Source organism: Camelus dromedarius, chromosome 8, assembly GCF_036321535.1.
Source record: "Camelus dromedarius isolate mCamDro1 chromosome 8, mCamDro1.pat, whole genome shotgun sequence".
Classification (NCBI taxonomy): Eukaryota; Metazoa; Chordata; class Mammalia; order Artiodactyla; family Camelidae; genus Camelus; species Camelus dromedarius.
The window spans coordinates 72,569,080-72,592,630 of NC_087443.1; the positions used below are offsets into that span (position 1 = coordinate 72,569,080).

General features: G+C 43.9%; 2 protein-coding genes across 2 annotated transcripts in view; one reads left to right on the top strand and one right to left on the bottom strand.

Moving 5' to 3' along the window:
- Positions 1 to 13,106: 13,106 nt before the first annotated feature.
- On the top strand, positions 13,107 to 15,024 carry NANOS1 (nanos C2HC-type zinc finger 1). Its single transcript, XM_031461851.2, has one exon. The coding sequence runs from the start codon at positions 13,284 to 13,286 to the stop codon at positions 14,160 to 14,162; it is 879 nt and encodes a 292-aa protein (XP_031317711.2). The 5' UTR covers positions 13,107 to 13,283; the 3' UTR covers positions 14,163 to 15,024.
- A 3,286-nt stretch (positions 15,025 to 18,310) lies between these two features.
- EIF3A (eukaryotic translation initiation factor 3 subunit A) overlaps positions 18,311 to 23,551 on the bottom strand; it is a 32,593-nt gene continuing 27,352 nt past the window's right edge. Inside the window, exons 20-22 of the mRNA XM_031461850.2 lie at positions 21,383 to 21,596; positions 20,462 to 20,643; positions 18,311 to 19,543 (exon numbers count right to left, since the gene is read on the bottom strand). Coding sequence (XP_031317710.1) covers positions 19,314 to 19,543; positions 20,462 to 20,643; positions 21,383 to 21,596 — 626 coding nt within the window. The 3' untranslated portion in view covers positions 18,311 to 19,313. The remainder of the gene's footprint in view (positions 19,544 to 20,461; positions 20,644 to 21,382; positions 21,597 to 23,551) is intronic.

Sequence of the window (23,551 nt, forward strand, 5' to 3'; positions counted from 1 at the left end):
CATTTTGCAGATCAGTTCTCAACCAGGGGCAATTTTGCCCCTGAGGGACATGTGGCAAAGCCTGGAGGTGTTTCTGGTTTTCACATCGCAGGGAGGAGGGCAGTTGCTACTGGCATCTAACGGATAGAGGCCAGGGATGCTGTTGAACAACGTACAATGTACAAGATGGCCCCCACCACAAAGAATTATCCATCCCAAAATGTCAATAGTGCTAAAGTTAAGAAACCCTGTTATAGAAGAAACTGAGATTCAAGAAAATCACGTGCCCAAGGGCACGTAGCTGATGAGGTAGGCAGAAGTACGCCGCCCAGACTTGTGAATATGTTACCACTCATGGCAAGGAGGAATTCAAGCTGGAGCTGGAAATAAGGTTGCTGATCAGCTGATCTTAAAATAGGGAACATATCCTGGATTATCCAGGTGGGCCCAGTATAATCACAAGGGTTCTTAAAAGTGGAGTTGGGGGCAGGAGAGTCAGTGTCAGAGAGATACGATGTGAGAAAGACCCGACCGGCCATTGCTGGCTTTGAAGATGGAAGGTCTGTTTGACTCCAAAGCATACCTCTTCACATTTTATTAGCAGAAGGGTGGGGAAGGACATCTTCCGTAATCCCGCAGCCCAGGGAGAACCACTGTTAATATTCTGGAATTATACTATGGTTACAAATTTACATCATGGGCATTCTATGTCATTAATAATTAACAGAAGCTCAATTCATTGACTTTACAATAGTTCATCATATAAATGCACCATCATTTAACTGCTCCCTTTTATCTGGTCATTGACTTGTTTTTAACTCTGTACTGTTACAAACAACCCTGCAATACACATTTCTGCTTCAATTTCTGACTGCCTCTTGGGTTATTTCCTTAGAACAGATTCCTAGAAGTCAAATCATCGATCCAATGGATATGAACACTTTGAGGCTCTTAACAGATACTGCCAATGGCTCTCCAAAATGGTAAGTACAGGAAGGGATCCATCTCAAGTTCTTGAAAATCTGACGGATTTTTAAAAATCATTTGATAGGTAAAAATAGTCTCTTAATTTGCCTTTCCTTGGTTACTAGTGGAATTGAACTTTTTTCTCATATATTTACAAATCATTTTTATGTCATCTATGGATCATTTGTTCATATTCTTTTTTCCGATATTTCTATTGATGTGTTAATAATTTCCCAATCAGTTTGTTTTATATATATATCAATATGAATATTAAAAATAGTGACCCAGTGTTCTCATATATATCCCAAATATATTTTGGAAAATATATATTGGAAAATATTTATCATACACATATGTTTGGGGGAAATATTTGCCATAAATATTTGTTTTGAGGAAACACTTGCCTTCTAGCATTTGTTGTTATTAGTGTTTTATACATTTTTGTCATGTTGTCAGATCCATTGCTTTTCCTTTGGGATCTCATCCATCATCTAAATGCTGAGAAAAACCCTCCCAGTTCAGAGATGGGGTAAATGTTTATATGCATTTCCTTCTGTGTTGTAGTGCATGTAGTTTAATTTCTTAAATATAACTCCTTAACTTATAACTTCATTATGGCCATGAGATGCTGACCATAAGGGCAAAGTTCCCTGCAAGTTTTTAAAAGTCGTATACAGAATCAGGGGGAGGGTGTAGCTCAAGTGGTAGAAAGCATGCCTAGCATGCACAAGGTTCTGGGTTCAATTCCCAGTACCTCCGTTAGAAAAAAAATTAGGTAAATGAACCTAATTACCTCCCCCCAACCAAAAATAAAAAGTTGTACACAGAGTCAAATACAATCCCAGGAGATATTTCAAGTTTAGCCAAAAGCAAGCCTGAATGTGACACACACTGAATTATAAGCATCCTTACTGTGGTCCAGCAGGGCCTCGAGAAGCACCCCCTCTCCACAAACACGTCCACGTTCAATTCTTTTCGTCTCACTCTGAGGTTCCCCCGTGCTTGCCATCGAGGTAGATGCAGATGGTTTTCCCAGACTTCCTCATCCTTGCACACCACATTCACCCTCACGAAGAAACAAGAGTCCTAGCCTGGGATCCCTGTGCTCCACTCCCCCATCCACGCCCTGTCCCCACCAGGAGGAAGGATGGGGGAGTTACTCAGTTTTCCTGATATCTTCCATGTATACAAGAGGTATACATGTCATTAAACTTCTGTTTTTCTACCTCCCCCTACCCCTGCAGAAAAAAAAAAAAGGAAGGATGGGAACTCCTTGAACCCACCCTACGTGGTGATTGGTGTCTGCCTGTGTGAAAATGTCCAATCATCAAAGAGGCGATGGATCAGAGTCTGGAGTAATTCTCAACTGCGGTGTCTGGTTGACTCTGAAGGGTGTCATCAGCAATGTTTACTAATAATAGTTAAAGGACCAAATGGTTAACATTTTGCAAAAAATTTTTTGTTCTTATTATGTATCAAGTAGATTCAAAAGACTATGTCAAAACATGAAAACGAATATATGTATGTATGCGCATGACTGGGACATTGTGCTGTACACCAGAGATTGACACATTGTAATTGACTATACTTCAATAAAAAAAGAAAGACTACCTCAAAAACAAAGATAAGATGTAAAGAATAACAGTAAGAATCAACTATGCATAAACTGCATACTTTGCCATCACCTTAAATTTCCCTCCCCGGTCCCATGCCATCGCCAGACCCCTCACAGAAAGACTGTCCCAAATTCTGTGGTCACTTCCTTGTTCTTTTTGGACCACATATGTTTGCACCTTTAAACAACATTTTGTTCAGTTTTGCCTGCCTTTCAGCTTTATCTAAATTGGAACAGTATATGTATTATTTTGCCACCATGTTTTTACTTTTCACATTATGTTCCTGATACCATGTTTTTTTCACGTAGCTATAATTGACTCATCAGTACTGCTCAGTGGGTTCCACTGAATGGACATACCACAATTTATCCATTCCACCACGGATGAACATTTGGATGTGTTTCCAGTTTGGGGCAATTAGGAATAATGCTTCAGTGAACATTTTTTTAACAATTTTATCGGGGTATAATTTATATCATTATAAAATTTACCCACTTATAGGTGGACTATAAATGTATACAGTCGTGCAACATTACCACAATCCAGGTTTAGAACACTGCCACCACCTCAGAAGTTTCCTCCTGCCCATCTGCAGTCAGTCCCACCCACTCACCCCCACATACCCCCAGGCAATCACTAATTTGCTTTCCGTCTCTATAGAGCTGCCTTTTCTAGAAATTTCACACAAATGGAATCATACAATATATAGTCTTTTGTGTCTTCTTTTGTTTAGCGTAATGTTTCTGAGGCTCATTCATCCTGTTGTGTGTGTCAGTAGTTTGATCCTTTTACTGCTGAGTAATATTCCATTCTATGGACACATCCTACTTGTTTATCCATTTACCAGTTGGTGAATACTTGGATTATTTTCACATTTTGGCTAATATGAATAATGCTGCTAAGAGTACTTGTGTACAAGTCTTTGTGTGGACCTATGTTTTCATTTCTCTTGGGTAGATAACCTAAGAGTAGAATGGCTGAGTCATATGGCAAATGTATGTTTAACATTTTTTCAAAAACAAAGGAACTGTTTTCCAAAATGGCTGTGTCATTTTGCATTCCTACCAGAGTATACGAGAGTCCCAGCTTCTCCACATCCAAGTAGCAAAACCACTTGGTTTTGCCAGTCTCTTCTATTACACCTACTTTAGTTTGGTAGGAAGTATGTGAACATTCTTAATCATGTTTCCTGGTGTACCTGTGCAAGATTTCTCAAGAGTCTCTATCTGACTGACTGCTCCATCATAGGTTGTGTGGCTTCAACCTTATTAGATATTACCAAATTATTTCCCAAATAGACTGTAGCAACTTCATCTCCTTTAGCAGTATATAAGAATTCCAGGGGGGTTGGGTATATAGCTCAGTGGTATAGAGCATGTTTAGTATGCACAAGTTCCTGGGTCTAATCCCCAGTACCTCCACTAAAAAAAAAAAAAAAAAGTACCACAAAAAAAAAAGAGTTGCAGTTCCACCACATTTTTATCAACATTTGATATTGACAGAATATTTGATTTTGCATGTCTGGTGATGTAAAATGGTATCTCATTTGGTTTTAATTTGCATTTATTTCCTTGATTATAATCTTGTTTATTCTCTTGTTTATTGGTCATTCAGATTTTCTCTGCTATTGGTAAATTTTCACATTTTTCACCAATTTTTCTATTGGATTGTATATCTCCTATCTAATGTTTAGTTCTCTTAGGTATTTTGGGTGCTAAGACCCTCATCTCTCACATAGATTGCAAATAGCACCTCTAGTTTGTGACTTGATTTTTCACTCACTCTGTGGTGTCTTCTGACGGAACAGAGGATCTTAATTTTAATTAACGTATGTTAATGCTATTGTTAGTAGAGTTTTTTGTATGTGTGTGTCTTACTTAAGAAATCTTTTTCTGCCCTGAAGTCATAGGGTATTTTCCTGTGGGGAAGGTATAGCTCAAGTGGTACAGCACATGCTTAGCATACACAAGGTCCTGGATTCAATCCCCAGTACCTCCTCCAAAGATAAATAAATTAGTAAACCTAATTACCTCCCCACCAAAAATAAAAAAGTTTAAAAAAAAATCTGAAGTTGCAGACAAGGATATTTTCCTGTATTGTCTATCAGCTGGAGTGTTGCCTTTCACATTTAGTCTTTAATTCAGCCAAAATTGGTTTTTATCTAAAATGTGATACAGGGGTCTATTTCTTTTTTTCCATATGGATTCTCAGTTATCCAAACACTTTATAGTAAGTCCATTATAGATCAAGTTTCCAGCATAGATCAAATTTCTTTATATGTGTGATTCTGGTTCCAGGTCACTCAATGTATGGCTGTCTCAATAGTACATCATCTGAATTACTGAAGTTTTGTAATAATTTTTATCTGTGGCCAGGCAAGTCCCCACCCCCCACCCATCTAGTCCTTTTTCTTCAAGACCGTGTTGGCTTTCTTGAACTTTGTTTTCTCATATAAGTTTTAGAATCAGTTTGTCGAGTTTGATACACATATGCACACACAGAGTTAGGATTTTTATTGGAATTACATTGAACCTATAGATGAATTTGGAAGAACTGACAACTTTATAATAGTGAGTTTCCTAATACACAATCATAGCATATCTCTCCTATTTAGGTTTTCTTTATTATCTTTCAATAAAAGTTACAGTTGTCTCCGTAAAGGTCATGCACATATTGTATTAGACTATTAGAATTATTTTTTCCTCAAATAGGAGAATTTATCTGTAAAGTCATCTAGATCTGTTTTCTTCATGGGGAGATTTCTTAGTTTCCCCCTGGAAACCGTAAGTTTTTCTATGGCTGTGAGTCTGTTTCTGTTTTGTAAATAAGTTCATTTGTGTCTTTTTTTTTTAGATTCCACATATGATATCAAATGGTATTTTTCTTTCCCTTTCTGGCTTACTTCACTTAGAATGATGATCTCCAGGTCCATCCATGTTGCTGCAAATGACATTATTTGACTCTTTTTTATTGCTGAGTAGTATTCCATTGTATATATACCACAACTTCTTTATTCAATCATCTGTCAATGAACATTTATGTTGTTTCTATATCTTGGCTCTTGTAAATAGTGCTTCTGTGAACATTGGGGTGCATGTCTCTCTAATTTCTTCTACTATTTTCATGATTTTTCCCTCCATCATGCTTTCTTCTATAATGATTATTTTTTCTTCATTCCACTTCTTTAGGTCTACTATATTGGAAGTTATACTCTCTATTTTCCTTTTTTTTTTTTTTTTACAAGAGGTGCCCTACATCTTTTAATATACATACTTCACCTATCAAAGTCTAATTTTAATTAATATTCACGACTTCAAAATGATCCACAGTGTGGGAGATGGAGTGAAAAATAAGGTGTAGGGACAGATAAAATAAGAGGCATCATACATTAAGGGAAAAGTGGGTTAGGATTTTTTACACTATGACTTTTACTTTAGTAATGCTTGAAATTTTCATGAAAACATTTAGAGTTAGTATCTTTACCCTCCTTCTGAACAACACAAGGATTTTAAAGCACTTTACTCCACTCACTCCCCTTTGATGTACACACTGTTGTTCCTGGTATTTTTGTTGTACTTGGTTGTTTGCTTGTTTTAACCAAAAACTAAATAACATCATCACCATAATTATTGTTTTGTTTTAGAAGAGCCCACACATATACTATTTCCTTTGCTAACCATTCTTCTTGCCCCTCAGACCCTCGACAATCACTTTCCATCTGCCTGGGGGACACCCAAACACAATCACACACTGCACAGGGCTTCCTCACCCCACAGAGTCCCCTGTACTGTGTCAGGTCCTGGCTGGCAAGGGGAACTAAATGCACCAGCCCAGCTGACTTCTGGATATGCTACGGTCTTAGGACCCATGACACATGGGTCCCCTATGCACTGGCTGGATCCCCCTTGCCAGGGGTCCCAGAATAACAGCCCCAAAAGATGCCCACATCCCGCAAAAAAGATGTTCACACTGTGATTCCCATTTCCTGAGACTATGTTACCTTCCTTGGCAAAGAGGAATTAAGGTTCCAGGTGGAATTAAGATTGCTCATTAGATGGCATTAAAATAGGGAGATTACCCTCCATTATCCAGGTGGGCCCAAGGGTCCTTAAAAGTGGAAGGGGAGGCAGGAGGAAAAAAAAACAGAAGGAAAGCAGCATGGGATGGATTTAATCTGTTGTTTCTGGCTTTGAAGAAGGAAGGGGGCACAGCCAAAGGAATGCAGGTGGCTTCTAGAGACTGCAAAAGGCAAGGAAACAGAGTCTCCCCTAGAGCCTCCGGAAAGGAATGCCGCCCTGCAGACGCACTGATGTGAGCCCCGGGAGGCCCATTTCAGACTTCTGACCGCCAAAACGTTAGGAAAGTGAGGCTATGCCGTTTTTTAACATGGGTGGTGATTTGTTACAGCAGCAATGGGAAACCAACATGCTTTCCCGCAAAGCAACATCATCCGTCTGCTCGTCTCTCCGCGCAGAGTGTAAGCCCCACGAGCTCAGAAGCACGCCCATCACATTCACCACTCAGCCCCCGGCCTCGACGGGGAACAAACCTGACAGCTGGAAAGGGCCAAGAAACCAATTTAGGCCACCGAATTATTTTAAGTAAGAGAAAACTGAGGCCCAGAGAAGGGCAATGACTTGTTCAAGGCTACTCAATCTGTACCAGCCCAGGCCACCATCCTGCCTTCTGGTCACTAAGCCAGAGAAGCCCCAGGACAGACACAACTGCCAACTCACCAACATGGACAGAAGCTGTCTAGGCACAAGAAATCCCTAGGGAACTCCAGACAGCTGGGAAAATGTTAAGTGTGGGTCAGGTAAGACTGAGAGAAGATGTCGAAAGTGACTTAGACAGTCTTAACGGTGTTAATCCCAGTGGAGCCTCTGGACCACCAGTAACAACTAGGGCAGAACTGTGCCCAGCACCCACCTGATCAGTTGAGTTATGAAGACACATTCACCTGAAGCTTTAGAAAGGCCGACAGACACACAGTTAATGGCAAACTGAAGGCCTGCTTTCAAGAATCTTAGCATTTCACACTTCTGGCCAGAGTCAAAGCTATGGGCAAATTAGAAAAAGCCCTTCCTCCACAAGACATCTTTTTCCATCTGTCAGAATATTGTGGTAACACACTGATTCCATTAGGAAAAGACACTTTACTCCCGATTTGCCAGAAAACTGTCATGGATTCACTCATATATGCGTTACCATGTCTGTGTAGGACCAGCACTCCCTTAGACAGGAAGCCTTTGTGCAGTGCACAACCTGCAGAACCATACACAGCAGCCCTACCAGGCACTCTGGTCTACCCCTTCATGATCTCATCTTCCCCCATCCCCACCCCAGTCCTTAGGCCCACTGGAGAACAACTTTGACCTCAAAGTTTACCATCTTATGTCTAACTCCTCCATTAAGGGCACGAACTTTTATTCCTCTCTTTTTATAGGCAGCCGGGGTTGAAGAGGAGCAAGAGAAGGCTGATCCCATCCAGAAAGAACATGAGGAGGTGAGGAGACAGGAAGCAGTAGGTTCTAACTGACTGAATGTCCAGGGCAGGAGATGGCTGAGGAGGTATGGCAGCTCCCAGCAAAGGCCTTGGAGACACCCCACCCACTACCTACTGGGGAGATGCTAGGTCCACTTTCTGAGGCTCCCAAAGCCTCACTTTCCTTTCTGTGCAGAGGGTATCATTGTAGGACTGCTGGGAGGATTTAAGAAATGATATGAGTTCAGGCTGGTGCCTTGTAAGGGCTCTGGACCTGTGAGCTATTGTTAGTCCTATTATCAGCACCACCAGCCCAGGGGCACCTGCTCTTCATGCTGCCAGCTTCCAGGCATACCTTGCTTTAAACAAAACTGGCACAACCCAGATCTCTAAAAGCAAAGCATGTGACAGGAGGGAGGGAGGGAGGCTGTGTCACCAAGAGAAATGATAAGTCACTGTACCAAAGTACCCATCACTGGAACAAACAGAAAAATCCACATCTCTTTTGAATGGAATTGGTTTTGTTTGGGAACAATCTCTGACACACCGGATGAGCCTAGTTCGGCCCCAGGAGGCTCCTTGCACTGTCTCATTTTGCCCGTCACCTGTGCTCTTGGCCAGACGGCCTCCCCCAGGTGAGCCCCAGAAGCCCCATGGCCAGAGGAGGCCCAGGTGCATCCAAGTAAGCACATGCCCAGCTTTGGAGACGCTGAATCTCCAAATCTGAGCCCTGCTGTTTGCGAGCTCGGCAACATGGGTAACACGAGGGCAATCACACTACTGGCCTCGTGCAGCAGCCGTTCTGAGACAAGGCTATAAAGCACCTGGTCTGAGGGCCGTGGGGTTATCGTTACCAATATCAGCTGGGAGACCTCCGTGCAAGCAGGGTGGGTAAGAGAAGAGCCACCACAGAACCCCTGTTCACACACACACACACACACACACACAGACACACACACACACACAGACACACACACAAATTCCCACATGGTTGTCACCTCCATCTATCTGGCCAGAACGTTGTAGCCTGCCTTTTTGACAGACTAGCCAAATGCATTTTTTTCATATTATCACATCTCAGAGTGAATTCAGCTGCAAGTAAAAGAATACCTGAAGCGCAGCAGCTCAATCAAGATGTTTAATTATCCTGTGTATCAACTCAAAAGACATCAACACAAATGTCACTGAGGCTTCATTTTTTATATAACTTTTCCAGGCAGCCATCAGCAGCATGCCAGCTTTTCGTCCTTAAGACTTGTCATCTCAGGGCTGCCTCAGTTCCACAACCTGCTGGTGACCAGAAGAAGGTGAAGTTCCCAGTCTTTTTTTTTTTTCCTTTTAAAGAAGGGAGTGAACTCCCTCCCAGAGCGCCCCCAACAGACATCCCCTTATATTTCAGGGACCGGACGTGAGTCACCAGTCGTCTCCTAATCCAATCGGGAGAAATGGGCTGTTTTGCGGGTTTATCCCCATCATAGCTCATCCTCACCCATAGGTCGAAGGGGAGACTCTTCCAGGACAAAAGTAAGAAAGCAAGCAGTAGAAGGTGGCTGTCACTTGACACGATGAGCCCCCTAGCTGATCAGAGGAAAGAGCTGGAGCCCAGAGTGGTAAAGTCCCTCGTCCAAGGCCACATGCGACTTTCCAGAAGGACCAAGATAAAAAGCCAGCCACTGGCCCAGCAAGCTCCCACCACTTCACCATGGGGCTTCTCAACCAACTACGGCAGACTCTAAGCCCCAAATGGCTGCAGCCCAGTCCCCAGGACACTGAGCTTGGCCAGAGGCACAACACGGACAAAGTCAATACCATTACATGAGTGAGCCCCTGACGTGCCCAAAGGTGCCCTGCCTGCCTCCACGCCCCACGGCTAGGGAAGCCAAAGGACTTCCTGCCCCTCGCAAGAGCTTGGCAGGCGGGTCAGCGGGAACCCAGAGCCTGACAAACAGCATCTCTGTGGCTGCCTGGATACCCGCCAAGCTGCCTCATTCCCTAGGGCTGACCTCATGTTTCTGAAGAGCCTCAAGACGCCTAAGGTCTGTGCATTGCCTCTCACGGCTCAGTTTTGCTGCCAGCAAAGGAAATGGCCCAAGCTGGGGGCTGGGGGCCACATGGAGAGGTGCGAGCGCAGAGCCCAAGCATTCCTCCCCACCACCCACCCCTGCCTGTCAAAAACCTCTGTCTGTGCCATGCATGCCCCGTTCCAGAAGATACTGAGCAACTCTCTAACCTCTGGGATGAGGCCCATCCTGATCTGTCTTCCTGCTTCTATCAATCTGAACATATCCCTCGAAGAAACTTTCCCACTCTGGCTATTTCTGTCCATTTCATTCCAGACTTCTGGAAAGGGAACAAAAGGCAGTCAGACTTCATCGGAAGTCCTGAGAATATCTCAGAAGTCAGTTCCACTGCCTCAAAGAGAGCTGGAAAGCTCACCACCAGGCTGAGGCCTGTGCTTGGTGATAAAAGTAACTGTTGGTTTAACCTAGAGTTGGACCAGGCACCCACTCCAGCCTTTCTGTGGTCACTGACTGCAAAGGCACCCAGAATACTGAGGGCCAGTAAGTGCCCCCCAACAAAAAAAAAACCCTTCATGCATTTGGCCTCCACTTCCAAAACATTCTTTTGGGGTAAAACACCTACCATGGGCAAGGCTGATGGCAAACAAGGTGAGCAGCCTGGAGAAACGGTGTGGAGCCAGGCCCCCAGGACACACGAGCAACCGTCCACTTCTCTCCAGGGCATCTGTGTCACAATCACCGCTACCCACCCACCCTGGCTGCAGCTCCCCATGAAGGCATTTGCTCTCATCCATGTTCACTTAAAAGTGTTTATTCCCTTTGCAAAACCACAAGGGCTAAAAACCACGTGGGGAAGGAAAGCCATTTGCCATCCTCTCTTTAGCCTGACCAAGGCAGGTTGCACCCAGCAGCTGGCGGCTTTCACCTTTCCTCACAGAAGTTTTTCTCAGAATGGCAGCTCCCAGTCTTCAGAGCTTGAAAGGCCTGCATACCTTGAAAGTATGCAGGCTGCCGGGCTGCAAGAACAGAGTGGAATTTTCCATTTATAGAATAATACTCCTCATACCACTCTTGAGGCCGGCGTTCTCGTGGTAAGAGCTCAGAGTTCAGTGTCAGCTAACCCGCCACGCTTCTGTAGGAGCCCCACGCCATCCAGGCCCTTTTATTTATTTTTGGTGGGAGAGGGGAGGAAATAAAGGAATAGCTTTTTAACTTGAGTGCCAACATAAACTTGGAAAAGGAACTGGGTTGGCAAGTGCAGAATATCACTGCCTGGTTTGGGGACTGAAATCAACCGTTGGGAGTGGGAGGTGAGGAAGAGACCGAAAAACATATCTTCCACCCCGCATGCAGACAGGTGGCCAGAACAGGCATCATGTTACTGCCTCTAGGCCTTCCCCACGCCTGCTGCCCGGGCCCTGGACTGCTCCTGAGGGCAGGGGCCCACGCCAAGGGCACCAGGCCCCACCTCATTTCTTTCTCTCCTGCCGGGTTTCCCTGTGTTCTGCACTTGATTTCTGCTGATGTATGCACAGACTCGAAGTCTGAAATACCTTTGAGATCCACGGTATAGTGGGAAGGCCACCAAGCCAGTCATGAAGAGGTCTGAGTCCTAGTTCTGGCTGTGACAAATTCGCCATGTGATGTTAAAGAAGCCCTTCTCTTCTCTGGGTCTCATTTTCTTCATCTGTAAAGTAAGATCAAGTTGAATGATCCCAAAGATTCCTCCCACTGCTGACATTCTGATTCACTCCTTCATCCTAATGGTAACTGGTGCCAGCACTAGGTGCTGAGCATCTCCTGTTGGGCACAGCCAGACCCATAAGCATAGCATCACGCCTAACGACGGCTGCACCACCATCCTCCCAGCCCTTGTTTCAATAGCCATAGCTCCTCCAGAGAGGGGAAGCAACCCTGCCTGCCAGCTCAGCCACCAGAGGAGACATTTTTCTCATCCCATAGAACCCTACAAGAACCCTCCCAGTAACTAAAATCTTTCCTACTTTCCATTAAAAAAAAAAATGTGTTGCCTTTTCTAGAAAAGGCATGATCACCTCAAAGCCACCTAATCAAAAATCTTGATTTATTTTCCACTGTTTTCACAAAAATATTTTATTCATTTCATAGTATTAAGTTGTGACACAATATGCTTTGTTTTTCGAATTGCACATACACCTCAGATTTCAATATAGCCCCCCCAAACCCCACCCCAGGGGTGTTGAGGAGCTACACACACACACACACCCCAATCGTTGTCCTAAGGCTGGAAGATTATATGGCCCAGCCCTCATCCCTACCTAGGTCACTAGCTAACGGCCACCTAGTCTCTGGTCACATGTGGGGAGGTGCTGCGTGCTGTGGGAAAGTCCTGCGTCCCTCTACTACTTACTCAAGAATCATAACAAACTCAGAGGTTTGTGCGAGGATTTCACCCAGTTGAAAGCCCTCCAAAGCGCTGTGCAAACGGAAGTTACTTGATTGTTGGGCGGCTCTGACTTGAAAATTGCATCCTTAGATCGCGCCAAGTCCTGCCTCCCCTCAGCTTTTCTTACTGATGCTGGTGAGGAGAGAGAAGGGTTTCTCAGAAGGCCAGCCCAGGGCGCTAAATGCTGGGAGGTGCGTCTCACCACCAGGCCGAGGGAGATCCAGGCCTGGTCACCTGTTCCAAACCCAGGGCACAGAGCTCAGGCGAAGGCAGCCGCCCCTCCCGTGCTCCTCTCCCTTACTTTTCCCTCCCCTGCCAGCTACGCGGGCAGGACACGCCCCCTCCCTGGGATTCACCAATCAGCGTCCGGAGCGGCGCCTGTGGCGCAGGGGGCTCTGGTCGGCAGCCAATTAGCACCGGGGCCTCAGGCGGCGCCTCGCCCGCCCCCTCCCGGAATGAAAGCCGCCCCGCAGCTGGCGAGGCCGGCGCAGCGCGTGGGGCGCGGGAGCCGCGCGGGCGGGCGGGAGAGGAGCGCGCGCACTGCCTGCCCGCCCCCCGCGCGCCCGCCTCTGCTCCGCCTCCGTCCGGGGCGCGGGCGAGGTGGCCGGGGCGGGGGAGCGCAGAGGGCAGGGCCGCGGCGGCGAGGCCCGGGGGCGGGGAGGAGCGGGACCCGATAAAAAGCGGCGAGGCGGCCCCACCCCGCGGCAGGCCGGCGGGCAGGCTCGGCGCGTCCCTTCCGTCCGGCCCGTGCCGGCGGCGGGGAGGCGGCGCGCGCGGCCCGCAGCCCGCCCATGGAGGCTTTCCCCTGGGCGCCCCGCTCGCCCCGCCGCGGCCGCGCCCCCCCGCCCATGGCGCTCGTGCCCAGCGCCCGCTACGTGAGCGCCCAGGGCCCGGCGCACCCGCAGCCTTTCAGCTCGTGGAACGACTACCTGGGGCTCGCGACGCTCATCACCAAGGCGGTGGACGACGAGCAGCGCTTCGGCTGCGCCCGAGGCGAGGACCGCGGTGGCGGCGGCGGCTCCCCGCCCTCCTCTTCCTCCTCGTCGTGCTGCTCCCCCCATGCGGGTGCCGGGCCCGGGGCACTGGGGCCGGCGCTGGGTCCTCCCGACTACGACGAGGACGACGACGACGACGACAGCGACGATCCGGGGTCTAGGGGCCGCTACCTGGGGGGCGCCCTGGAGCTGCGCGCGCTGGAACTGTGCGCGGGCCCCACCGAGGCCGGGCTGCTGGAGGAGCGCTTCGCGGAGCTGAGCCCGTTCGCCGGTCGCGCCGCCGCCGTGCTCCTGGGCTGCGCGCCCGCCGCAGCCGCCACCGCCGAAGTGGCGCAGCGCGAGGAGCCAGCCCCAGTATGGGCGGCCGAGCCCCGGCTACACGCCGCCTCCGGGGCGGCCGCCGCCCGGCTGCTCAAGCCCGAGCTGCAGGTGTGCGTGTTTTGCCGGAACAACAAGGAGGCAGTGGCGCTCTACACCACCCACATCCTGAAGGGACCCGACGGGCGAGTGCTGTGCCCCGTGCTGCGCCGCTACACATGTCCCCTGTGCGGCGCCAGCGGCGACAACGCGCACACCATCAAGTACTGCCCGCTCTCCAAAGTGTCGCCGCCGCCCGCCGCCCGTCCACCGCCACGCAGCGCCAGGGACGGCCTGCCCGGCAAGAAGGTGCGCTGAGGGCCCGGGCTCGGGTCTGCTGCTGCCACTAGGGTCACCGCCTGCCCACTCTCGTTTTTGGTCTGCGCACCATCTCTCCCTCGCTGCTGGGGAGCGTGGAGCTCAGCAGTTGGCTCTACTTGGGAATGTCGTCTTGGTTTGTTTTCAAAGGAAGCCGGCGGTACGGAGTACTTTCTTGTAGAAGAGCGGTTGAGACTAGATGCTAAAATCTTGATTTGTTTATCTCTAGTTTGTGCACATCCAGACGGTGACGGATGGGTATTCCACTAACTGAAATATGGCAACTTAAAGGCGCGCTGTTTATTTACTCTGTACGTGGACCTATTTTAGACGCGCATCAGTGTGAAATGGTCTCAATCTGATCTTGGATGTTTAATTTTATGAATGGAGGCACTTTACTAGGTCTAGAATATTTTTTTAAAAGCCTCTTAACTGAACTTAAAACTGGCGATTTTATGGAATGTCAGCAAAATGACTATTTTATTGTTTGGAACAAGTAATGTTTCTGTTGTCCTTAACCAGTTATTCTAATCCCAGGTGAAACAAGCCCCTGCCTGGTAGCATCATTAAGTGAAGGCTTAGTAAACTTTCCAGTATTCGTTTGGGTGGGTGTTCCCTCCTTGTGGCTTGTTTCTGTCCTAACTGGAGGTGTAAACATGAACAGTCTGTAGCAGGTAGAATACAGTTCCTTAGCCTTTTATGTACCAGATCTTTTATTACTGAATGACAACTAGCATTTTCCACCTTTAAAATTTTTGCCAAGTTATAATCATATTGTGTATACACTTGGAAATGGTGCTGTTTAAAAACCGTGTGTTGTTTATACAGTAACAGTATATGAACTCATTAATCTTGCCTTTAACTCTGGTACTTTTGTCTATGTATTCCTCCCTCCCCCAATTTCCAGTTCTTCAAAAACATTTGTGATATAAGACCAAAAAGGAGCAGTATTAATTCACTCTGAATTGCTCAATTTCAGCGTTCCTAAATAGTGGAAAGCTCATTCCAGCTGTTGCCTCTCCAATTAAATTTAAGATGGGGTACTTTTGAGCTCCGGAAGGTTAATGTAATGCTATGAAGGTTCCACTCTGGGCTATGTCGGCTTTAAACATCACAGGCAGCTCTCAAATCAGTATAAGCACTGATTAAAGGAACTAGTGGGAGTGGGGGTGTTGGGGTGGGGTGTGCAGAGACAAGACACACAGCCTGTCTCATGTTCCCATTCTCACTGGAAGATGACCCTTTCTCTGGAACACCACCAGTTTTCCACAAATGAGATTATACCCATCCCCAGGATTAAGTTTAGCTCAGTGGTACACGAGGTCCTAGGTTCAATCCCCAGTACTTCTATTTAAATAAACAAATAAACCTAATTAACTCCCCTACTAAAAAAAAACCCAAAAACTGACTCCTACTTCAGCCTCCCACCCTCATTTTCAAACCCACTATGCATAGTGAATAATACCACACTGTATCTTACTATCAGGACAGATACGTAAGACAAAAATGGAAATGAGTTAAGATGAAGTCATCTGAAATGTACAAAATCACTATCTGAAAATACCAACAAGAGATTTAGTTTAAGTATATTGAGATGACAGTTTACCTAGGCTATTAAAAGTCAAGACTGCTTTCATATTAAACCACTTCCTCCACAACAAATTTGCTTGATTTGAACATTCCTCTCAAAATGTAAAAGGCTGCCATAAATAACACTGGGATAGCTATGAGCCTTTTTGGTCAAAGGAAGGTGCACCAGAACAAAGGAAAGGAAAGCAGACAAACCATTTCTTGGCCAGGAAAAAATAATCCACTCCTGCTACTAGCCCCAAAGCAGAGAACTTCAGAATTGCTAAGCCTGAACTCAAGAGATTTAATAAAACCGTGTAATTAACTTACTCTCTTCAGTTTTGCTAGAAACATACCAGTTTAAATTAGTTTTGCTTTTTGAGGTCAACATGAATTCCTGTACCTCTTTCCCACTGCTCTATTCTGCCTTCTCAAGTTACTACTGATGGGTGCATTCTCCTGACCAGGACTAGGCAGGCAGCTTGCTTTGTAGTTTTAAAAAAGCCAAGTTAGGGGGTGGGTGTAGCTCAGTGGTAGAGTGCATGCTTAGCATGCATGAGGTCCTAGGTTCAATCCCCAGTACCGCTGTTAAAAAGAAGTAAACCTACCTACCTACCCCCTCCCAATAATAAAAGAGCCAGATTACAGGTTTCCAGGTCTCAGGCACATGGCTTTATTATTTTCACAAGAATCCCTTGGTGACCCAATGTGCCTAATGCAAATCTGATACTACTATTTTATCAGAACTGGGATCGTGTTAAACTTAGGTCTTTAAGTACGGGGAAAGGTATCTAGAATACTCTCACAACCAGCGAGGCAACCATTATGTCCATCTACATAAGCACCACCCCATACCAGCTCCCCTCCCCCCTTAAATTTGCTAATTTTAAGAGTTAAAACATGAACAAAGAATGTCCATAGTTTTCTAAAGCTTTCTTACAAGAGGTATGCTAACCACATTCTAATAAATTTAAAAGCAACGCTCAATCTGAAACGTATTTTAAATGCTTGCAAAGCTAAACTTAAGGTAAAAGAAACCCAATTTTTTGAAGTTTAAAAAATACATAAAATAGTGTGACAAAACTGTCTTATTTTCATAAGAATATACTACATGTTTGGGGCAAGGGGAGAGAAAAAAAGATGTATAGAATCTTCAAAAGAGCTTTACCAACTGTGCAGGCAGACTGCCTGTCCTTTTGTTAGACACTTCCACAGGCTTTTCCATTTCCCTATGAAGTCCTTTGGAAAACTGCAAAATTATTTGATTACAACAACTTTTGGCATAGATATAAGCCAAAACCATGTATTTTAAAATTATATCACAAATATATGTGTATTTCGAAGGAAAGTTTCAGTGTTAGTCCTAATTTTCTAGTTTGTTCTTAGCTGCAACATGAACATTCCTTCTGTTAATGTCCTATAGATTTCAGTTAAACTTATGAAATTATAAGTCAGTCTACAGCCAAATCATCCTACATATAGAGATCCCAAGCTCCTCCTAGTAGCCACTATGAACAACTAATAGGATGTGGAGTCTTTTGGGGGCTGCTGTCTCCACCCTCAGATCCATCCATGTTGATAGCGATGACATCCCCATTTGAAACTGCAGAAGCCACTGGGAACATGGAAGACATCACTGAGTAGGTTGGTGGTTCTGATTTCCTTTGACACCTGTGAATAAACACTGGGGGACAGAGTAAGGTTGTGATGCCTTGAGAGTGGAAACCTAAGAGCAGGATCACAAAGTAGAATCAGACTCTTTTGTCCTTATCCTGTGCTCTGATTCCAACACCCAGGACAAAGAACTTGGAGAACAGTGTGTCTGGGAAAGGGGCTGGGCAGGAAGCGTGTTTGCAGACGAGCCTGGAAACCTAACCATCAGACATGCATTTGTAACTCATCCAAACAAATCAGTGAGGACGAGTTGCCTGTTGGGGGCCTATCTGTGATGTCACAGGTACAGTCCTCCTCTAGTAACTTATGACTCAGAATGGGACTGCCCCCAAGTTCTTTCACTTGTTGTAAAAGAAGTCCTCTTCTCACAAAAAGATCTTTTAAGACTTTAGCTTGCAGTCCAGATATCAAGAAAAAAATGGTTTAGAAAGTGATTTCCATTATTGTTAACATCAAACAGGAAAGGCTGCATCTGATTATTTAGGTAAAACATCATCCATACTCCCTCTTCTGGCCTTACAGCTGTACCAACAGGAATTCTCACCACTACTCAGTATCAGAAAGAATACTAAGTGCCTACAGCCGCTATAAATTTACAACTAACATTCTCTGAAATTAGTTATGATTTATCTTACTTCAGAGGGAAACCCAAGATGTACACCACACACACACCACACTCACAGAGAGGACAGCATTACAAGCAAACACCGGGGCTCCTCAACTAACAAAGGACATTTTAGTGGAAGCATCCTAGCCACATTTGCCTTCTGTTATATTTAGGCTATTTTCTCTAAGACATTTAATAGCACTGGTAAAAACTCAAGTGAAGTAACTTCAACTGAATATGCAAACTCAGCATTATAAACAAAACACTTTGACTAACCACAAATCAACACTAGAACAAATTCTGTAAGTATTTTATTTATCGTTGAAGAAAAAACACAGCAGCAAGTTCTGTGTTGGCTTCAATAAGACCGAATAGTTAATCTTTAACATGGCTACTACACTCCAAAATTGAAGTCAACACAGTCATTACTACAAATTACTTGTTGAAAGAACCTATCCTGAAGAGAAAGGAAATCAGGAAAAAGAATTTAAACAATTCTTCCAAACCACCACATTTATAAATATTGTCATATTTAAAATGCTTGAAGGCATGAATTCTCCATAAATGGAAAAGCAGTTTGCTATTGGCAAAAGAAAAACTCAGCAATAGTTTACTAAATGCTTTAAAATTTCAAAGCTGTATCTGTTTTAGATTCACACTTGAGCAGTATTTTTCTCATGACAACAATGACTGCACATTGCTTTCTACTCACCCTCTCGAGTAAAACCTGCAGAAAATCCCACTGTATCCAATGTGTGTAATGTTTACTGCACTTATAGTAAATCTAAAAACTTTCTAAATTTAGTAAATAGTAAATACCTCAAAATACCTAGAGGCATGTCTCAACTGCTAATGGTATGAAAATTGTTTCAGCTTCCTGCTTAAATCTTCAAATATCTTCAAATACATTTTCTATAACAGAACCATACTTCATTCCAAATTAATACCAGATATTTCAAAATCAAAAGAAAAAAGGTCAGTTCCATACCAAGATACAGGTGTTACTCAATACCTGAAGAATTCACATTTTAAATTTATTTTTTACTTTTTCTTTTTTGTAAACAAATGATTGATGAAATAATGCCAAAACCTTAAATTCCGAAACGCTGCATGGTTTTCGAACCTTCCGTGGATACGGTGCATGATCGATCTATTATATAGGATTAATACAAGTTCATGCTTTTTGTGTTATGGTGAGACAACAGTAAAGAATCCAATTTAGATTGGTTGAAGCACAAGTATAATCCTTGAATGTGATCAAACCTATGTAAGACATGAGTTTGAATCCACTGTCTTGAGACTTAACGTCGTACTGTGGTCCACCCGTCTTCATCAGTCTCATTTTTAGTACGACGAAGAGATTCCCTGTCTTTCTCAGCTCTCCATGAGGGCTTCTCTTTTTCACCTTCTCTTTCTCGGTCTCGATCTCTTTCTCGATCTCTTGAAAGAGCTGGAGGAGGAACACGACGAGGGGCATCCCGCTCTTCTGTCCGGTCATCTTTCCTGTCATCAGCACGTCTCCAAGAACTTACTAAAAAGTTTAATTAAAACAAGACAGAATGAACTTGTACCACATTCTATTAGTTCACACTAAATAGAGCTTAAGCAAAACAAATGCCTCAAATTACTCAAAAATCCTATACTGAAGATAATGATGGAGAATCTCCATTAAGAAATAAAAGCTAGGTGTTAAATAAATAAATAAATAAATAAATAAATAAATAAATAAATAAATAAAAGCTAAATACATTTTAATCATTTTGATACAATTTCTGAAAAAACCTTTAAAACATACATCCTTAGAAATGTAAGCTGGCAAGCAAGAAGAAACCACTGGCCTGGGAAATATCCTAATTGCTTAAAAAAACTTAGGCTCAAGTGACAAAATTCTGGCTGAATAAAAAATTTCTAGAGGGTTTTTGGCTCTTTTTGAAGAAAATTTAACAGCAAATAAGTAAAAGAATGTATTTCATTATGGCTATAAAAGAAGAAATACCCTTACAATCCAGTTGTACACATAAAATAGCAAAAGCTTGTGAGACGACGACTTACTTCAGTGCAATGGTCATTTTAAACAAAGTATTCTCTACTAAAGTTTCAAATATTGCCATTTCAGAGAATGTTTTACACTTTGTGCTTATCCACGAGGACCTTACTTTTAAATAACTGATAAATTGTTTTCTTGTTTACATAAAATAAATGTTTTTACCAATATAGATATTGCTTACTATCCAATGTAGTCTACCACTATACTTCGAATTTGAAGATGACCTAAACTTCACAGAGCATAGTTAAGTTTGTGAGAACTATGAACTCTAAATGGAATAAACTGATCTACTGCCCATCTTATTTTTGGTGTTCATACAAATTGACAAGATGGTAAAATGCACAATCCCCCGTTATTCCGGCTCCCCAGGGATTTCTGGTCACACAGAAAGAACACCTCTACCTTCCTCACGCTCTGATCTGAGAGGAGGTCCCCTTCGATCTCTGTCATCTCGTCTTTCTCTTAGATCACGGCGATCATCTCTCTCACGGCGGCGGTCATCCCGATCCCTGTCATCACGACGACTCGCGTCTCTCCAGCTTGAAGATTCCTCAGCTGGTCCTCGTCTCCAGCCACCTTCATCTCTGTAGCCATTCAAAATGACATGGTAGGTTCCATCATTAGACTCCATGGGTAATTATAAGTGAAAATATCCTATCCAACTTGGTGCGCAAAGAGTTTGCAAATAATAACAGGAATAAAATTTAAACACGTGACTTGACTGCAAACTGATGCCTCAGGCATGGAAGTCAAATGAGAATATCTGGATCTGCACTGTCCAACACAGTCGTCGTTAAATTAACTAAAATAAAACCAAGACATTCCCTTAGCATTGCTAACTCATTCCAAATGCTCAATGGCCAGATGCTGGCTACCAAACTGGACACTACATATATATAGGACATGTTCATCCTTACAGAAAACTATTCAAGTGTGCTTGTCTAGATTAGCACAAAGCCACTTTGCCCAGAAGGAGCAAGCTAGAACTCTTAACTAATAGAAGTAAAGGGGCTTTTAATAATTTAAAGGCAATAAGCTGGCCTCAACCACAGGGGAAAACCAACAGCCTGGTGAAGACAACCTGGACTGGTTCCAGTGCCAGAGTTACACAGTCTATTGACAGCCACACAGCTCAAGCCTCCATGTCTTCTTCACTTTGTAGAGGAAAATGGTTCAATTAGATGACATCTGAAATTTTTTTTTAATCTGCACTATGATTCTAACTGATAAACTGGGGGGAATGAGGAGCACCACTTTTCAAAAATAGTTGGGAATGCACAGGACAGCACTGAAAGAATCCTAACTGTAATGCGGATGTCAAACCTAGGCCGTCTGAAGCGGTCCTCTCGATCCGCGTCTCTCTCTCTGTCCCTCTCTCTGTCTCTGTCTCTCTCTGGGTCCCTGTCGTTCTCGTCACGATCTTGATGGTCTCGGTCTCTTTCTTTTTCCCTGTCCCATTCACGGTCTTCTGATGGTCTCGATTCTCGAGGTGGACCCCAACTCTCTTCTCTGGCTCTTTCTTTTTCTCTCCATCCACCTATTTTTTTTTAAAAAAAGAAAAAAAAAATTTCAACTTAAACAGATTGGCAACCATGAACAGAGATCTTAAGGTTGACATTAATCCATCACCATTTTAAATGCTAATTAATTTAATGCCATACTCCAACCTCATTTTTTAAAAAGCCTAAATTCACTTACATCATTTCACAGACTCCCCTGCTCCTATTTGTCTACCTATTATTGTTTTTCTAACATATAACATATAGGAACTTACATGGCCTGGGTTAAGCATTCCTTATGCAGAGATTCCAGGTATAAAAATCAGTTCTGACGGCAACTCATTTAAGCAGAAAACTTAAAAGGGTGAAGGGTAGGATCTAGATCTCCGAGAGACAGAGCCCCAATTATGAGTTCATTTATATTCTGCAACATTTTCAAAACCTTTAGAAGCAAAAAGACTCTTTCCTGTTACATCGCTGCCCACCACCATTTACCACCTATGAAATAATAAATCCTTTGGCCTTGCCCAATATCTCACACAGCCATGGGATGTCCAAATTTAGGAACATTATACACACACGCACGTGCGCACGCACCAAAAAAGGCAGAGATTTCAATGAAAACGTATTATAGCTGCAAAGCTATAATTATTATTGTCACTAACATTTATATTACTATGTGCCACAGCACTAGTCTAAACCCTCTGCAGGTATTAGCTCATTTATTCAAACCTGTTCTCAGCTGAGGATGAGCAAGGCAATGCTGCCTTCTTGCTGCAGCTCTCCTACTTTAAACAAGGATCCTTTTGGTGGTCTTATTTAGTGACACGTTTTCAGACTTATGCTTTTTGTTGGTGATTTAATGTTTTTTAAATGTGCCCCCAGCCCCACCTCCAGCATTGTGCTAAAGTGCTGTCCAGTGTTCCCAAACACAAGAAGGGAATGATAGATATGCCTTAGGGAGAAAATACACGTTGCTAGATAAGCTTCATTCAGGAATGAATTACACTGCTTTTGGCCATGAGTTCAAAGCTAATGAATCAATAATATTTATTAAATAAGGTATCTCTAAGCAGAAAAATAAAACAAGGTTATGTATTGATTGACGAAAACTGTGACCAGAAGGCTTACAGGAACCTAATCTGGTATTTCCCTTAGGAGCAATGGTTTAGTATTCAGTGACTTTATAAAAATTACTATCTTGACTTAATGCGAATGTAAGATCATTCTCATTTTGCACAAGGCACAGAAGTTAGGTGCCTTGCCCAAAGTCACAGAGCTTCACAGTGGAATGAAGTGAGACTAGAAGAAACAGAACCCACTAAGGGTTTTTAAATGCAAGGAAGCTGCTAAAATTTGCATTTAGAACAAATTACTATGGTTACTGAAGATTCACAAAGAGGATGAACAAGCAGAGCAAACAAGTAGAGCAAAGGAGAGCTCCCAGATTTCTGGCTTATACAATCAGAGGGACAGATGTGCCCCTGAAGAGAAGCAGAGAAGCAGGGGGGTGGGTGGGGTGGTGTGTGTGTGTGTGTGTGTGTGAATATACAATCCCATGGTTGGCAAGAGTACAGACAGATGTTCAGTAAGCATATTTTGTTTGTCATTATTTATACAGGAAGGCTCGTCCAGGACAGAACCTGAAGGACGTCACTACTTAAGGGCTGGCGCAGGAAGAAGAGCCCTGAAAGAAGCAGTCAACAAGGCAGAAGGAAAACTAACTGCACTAAAGCAGAAAAGGGAGTGAAGTTATTTGGTGTGAGCGATCTCACAGGCCAGCTTTTGACATAAAAGTCACTATGGAAAGATAAAAGGTGAGGTAATAAAGGAAAGATAAAAAGACCAGTTTATCTAAAACTAAATAATACAGCCCAATCTGTTATACATCCATTAGAATTTCACTTTAATCAGCTGAAAAATAACACCATTTACTTAAACAATCAAAATGTAATTAGTCATTTGAGATTTGAGTTCCTCTTCTGAAATAACC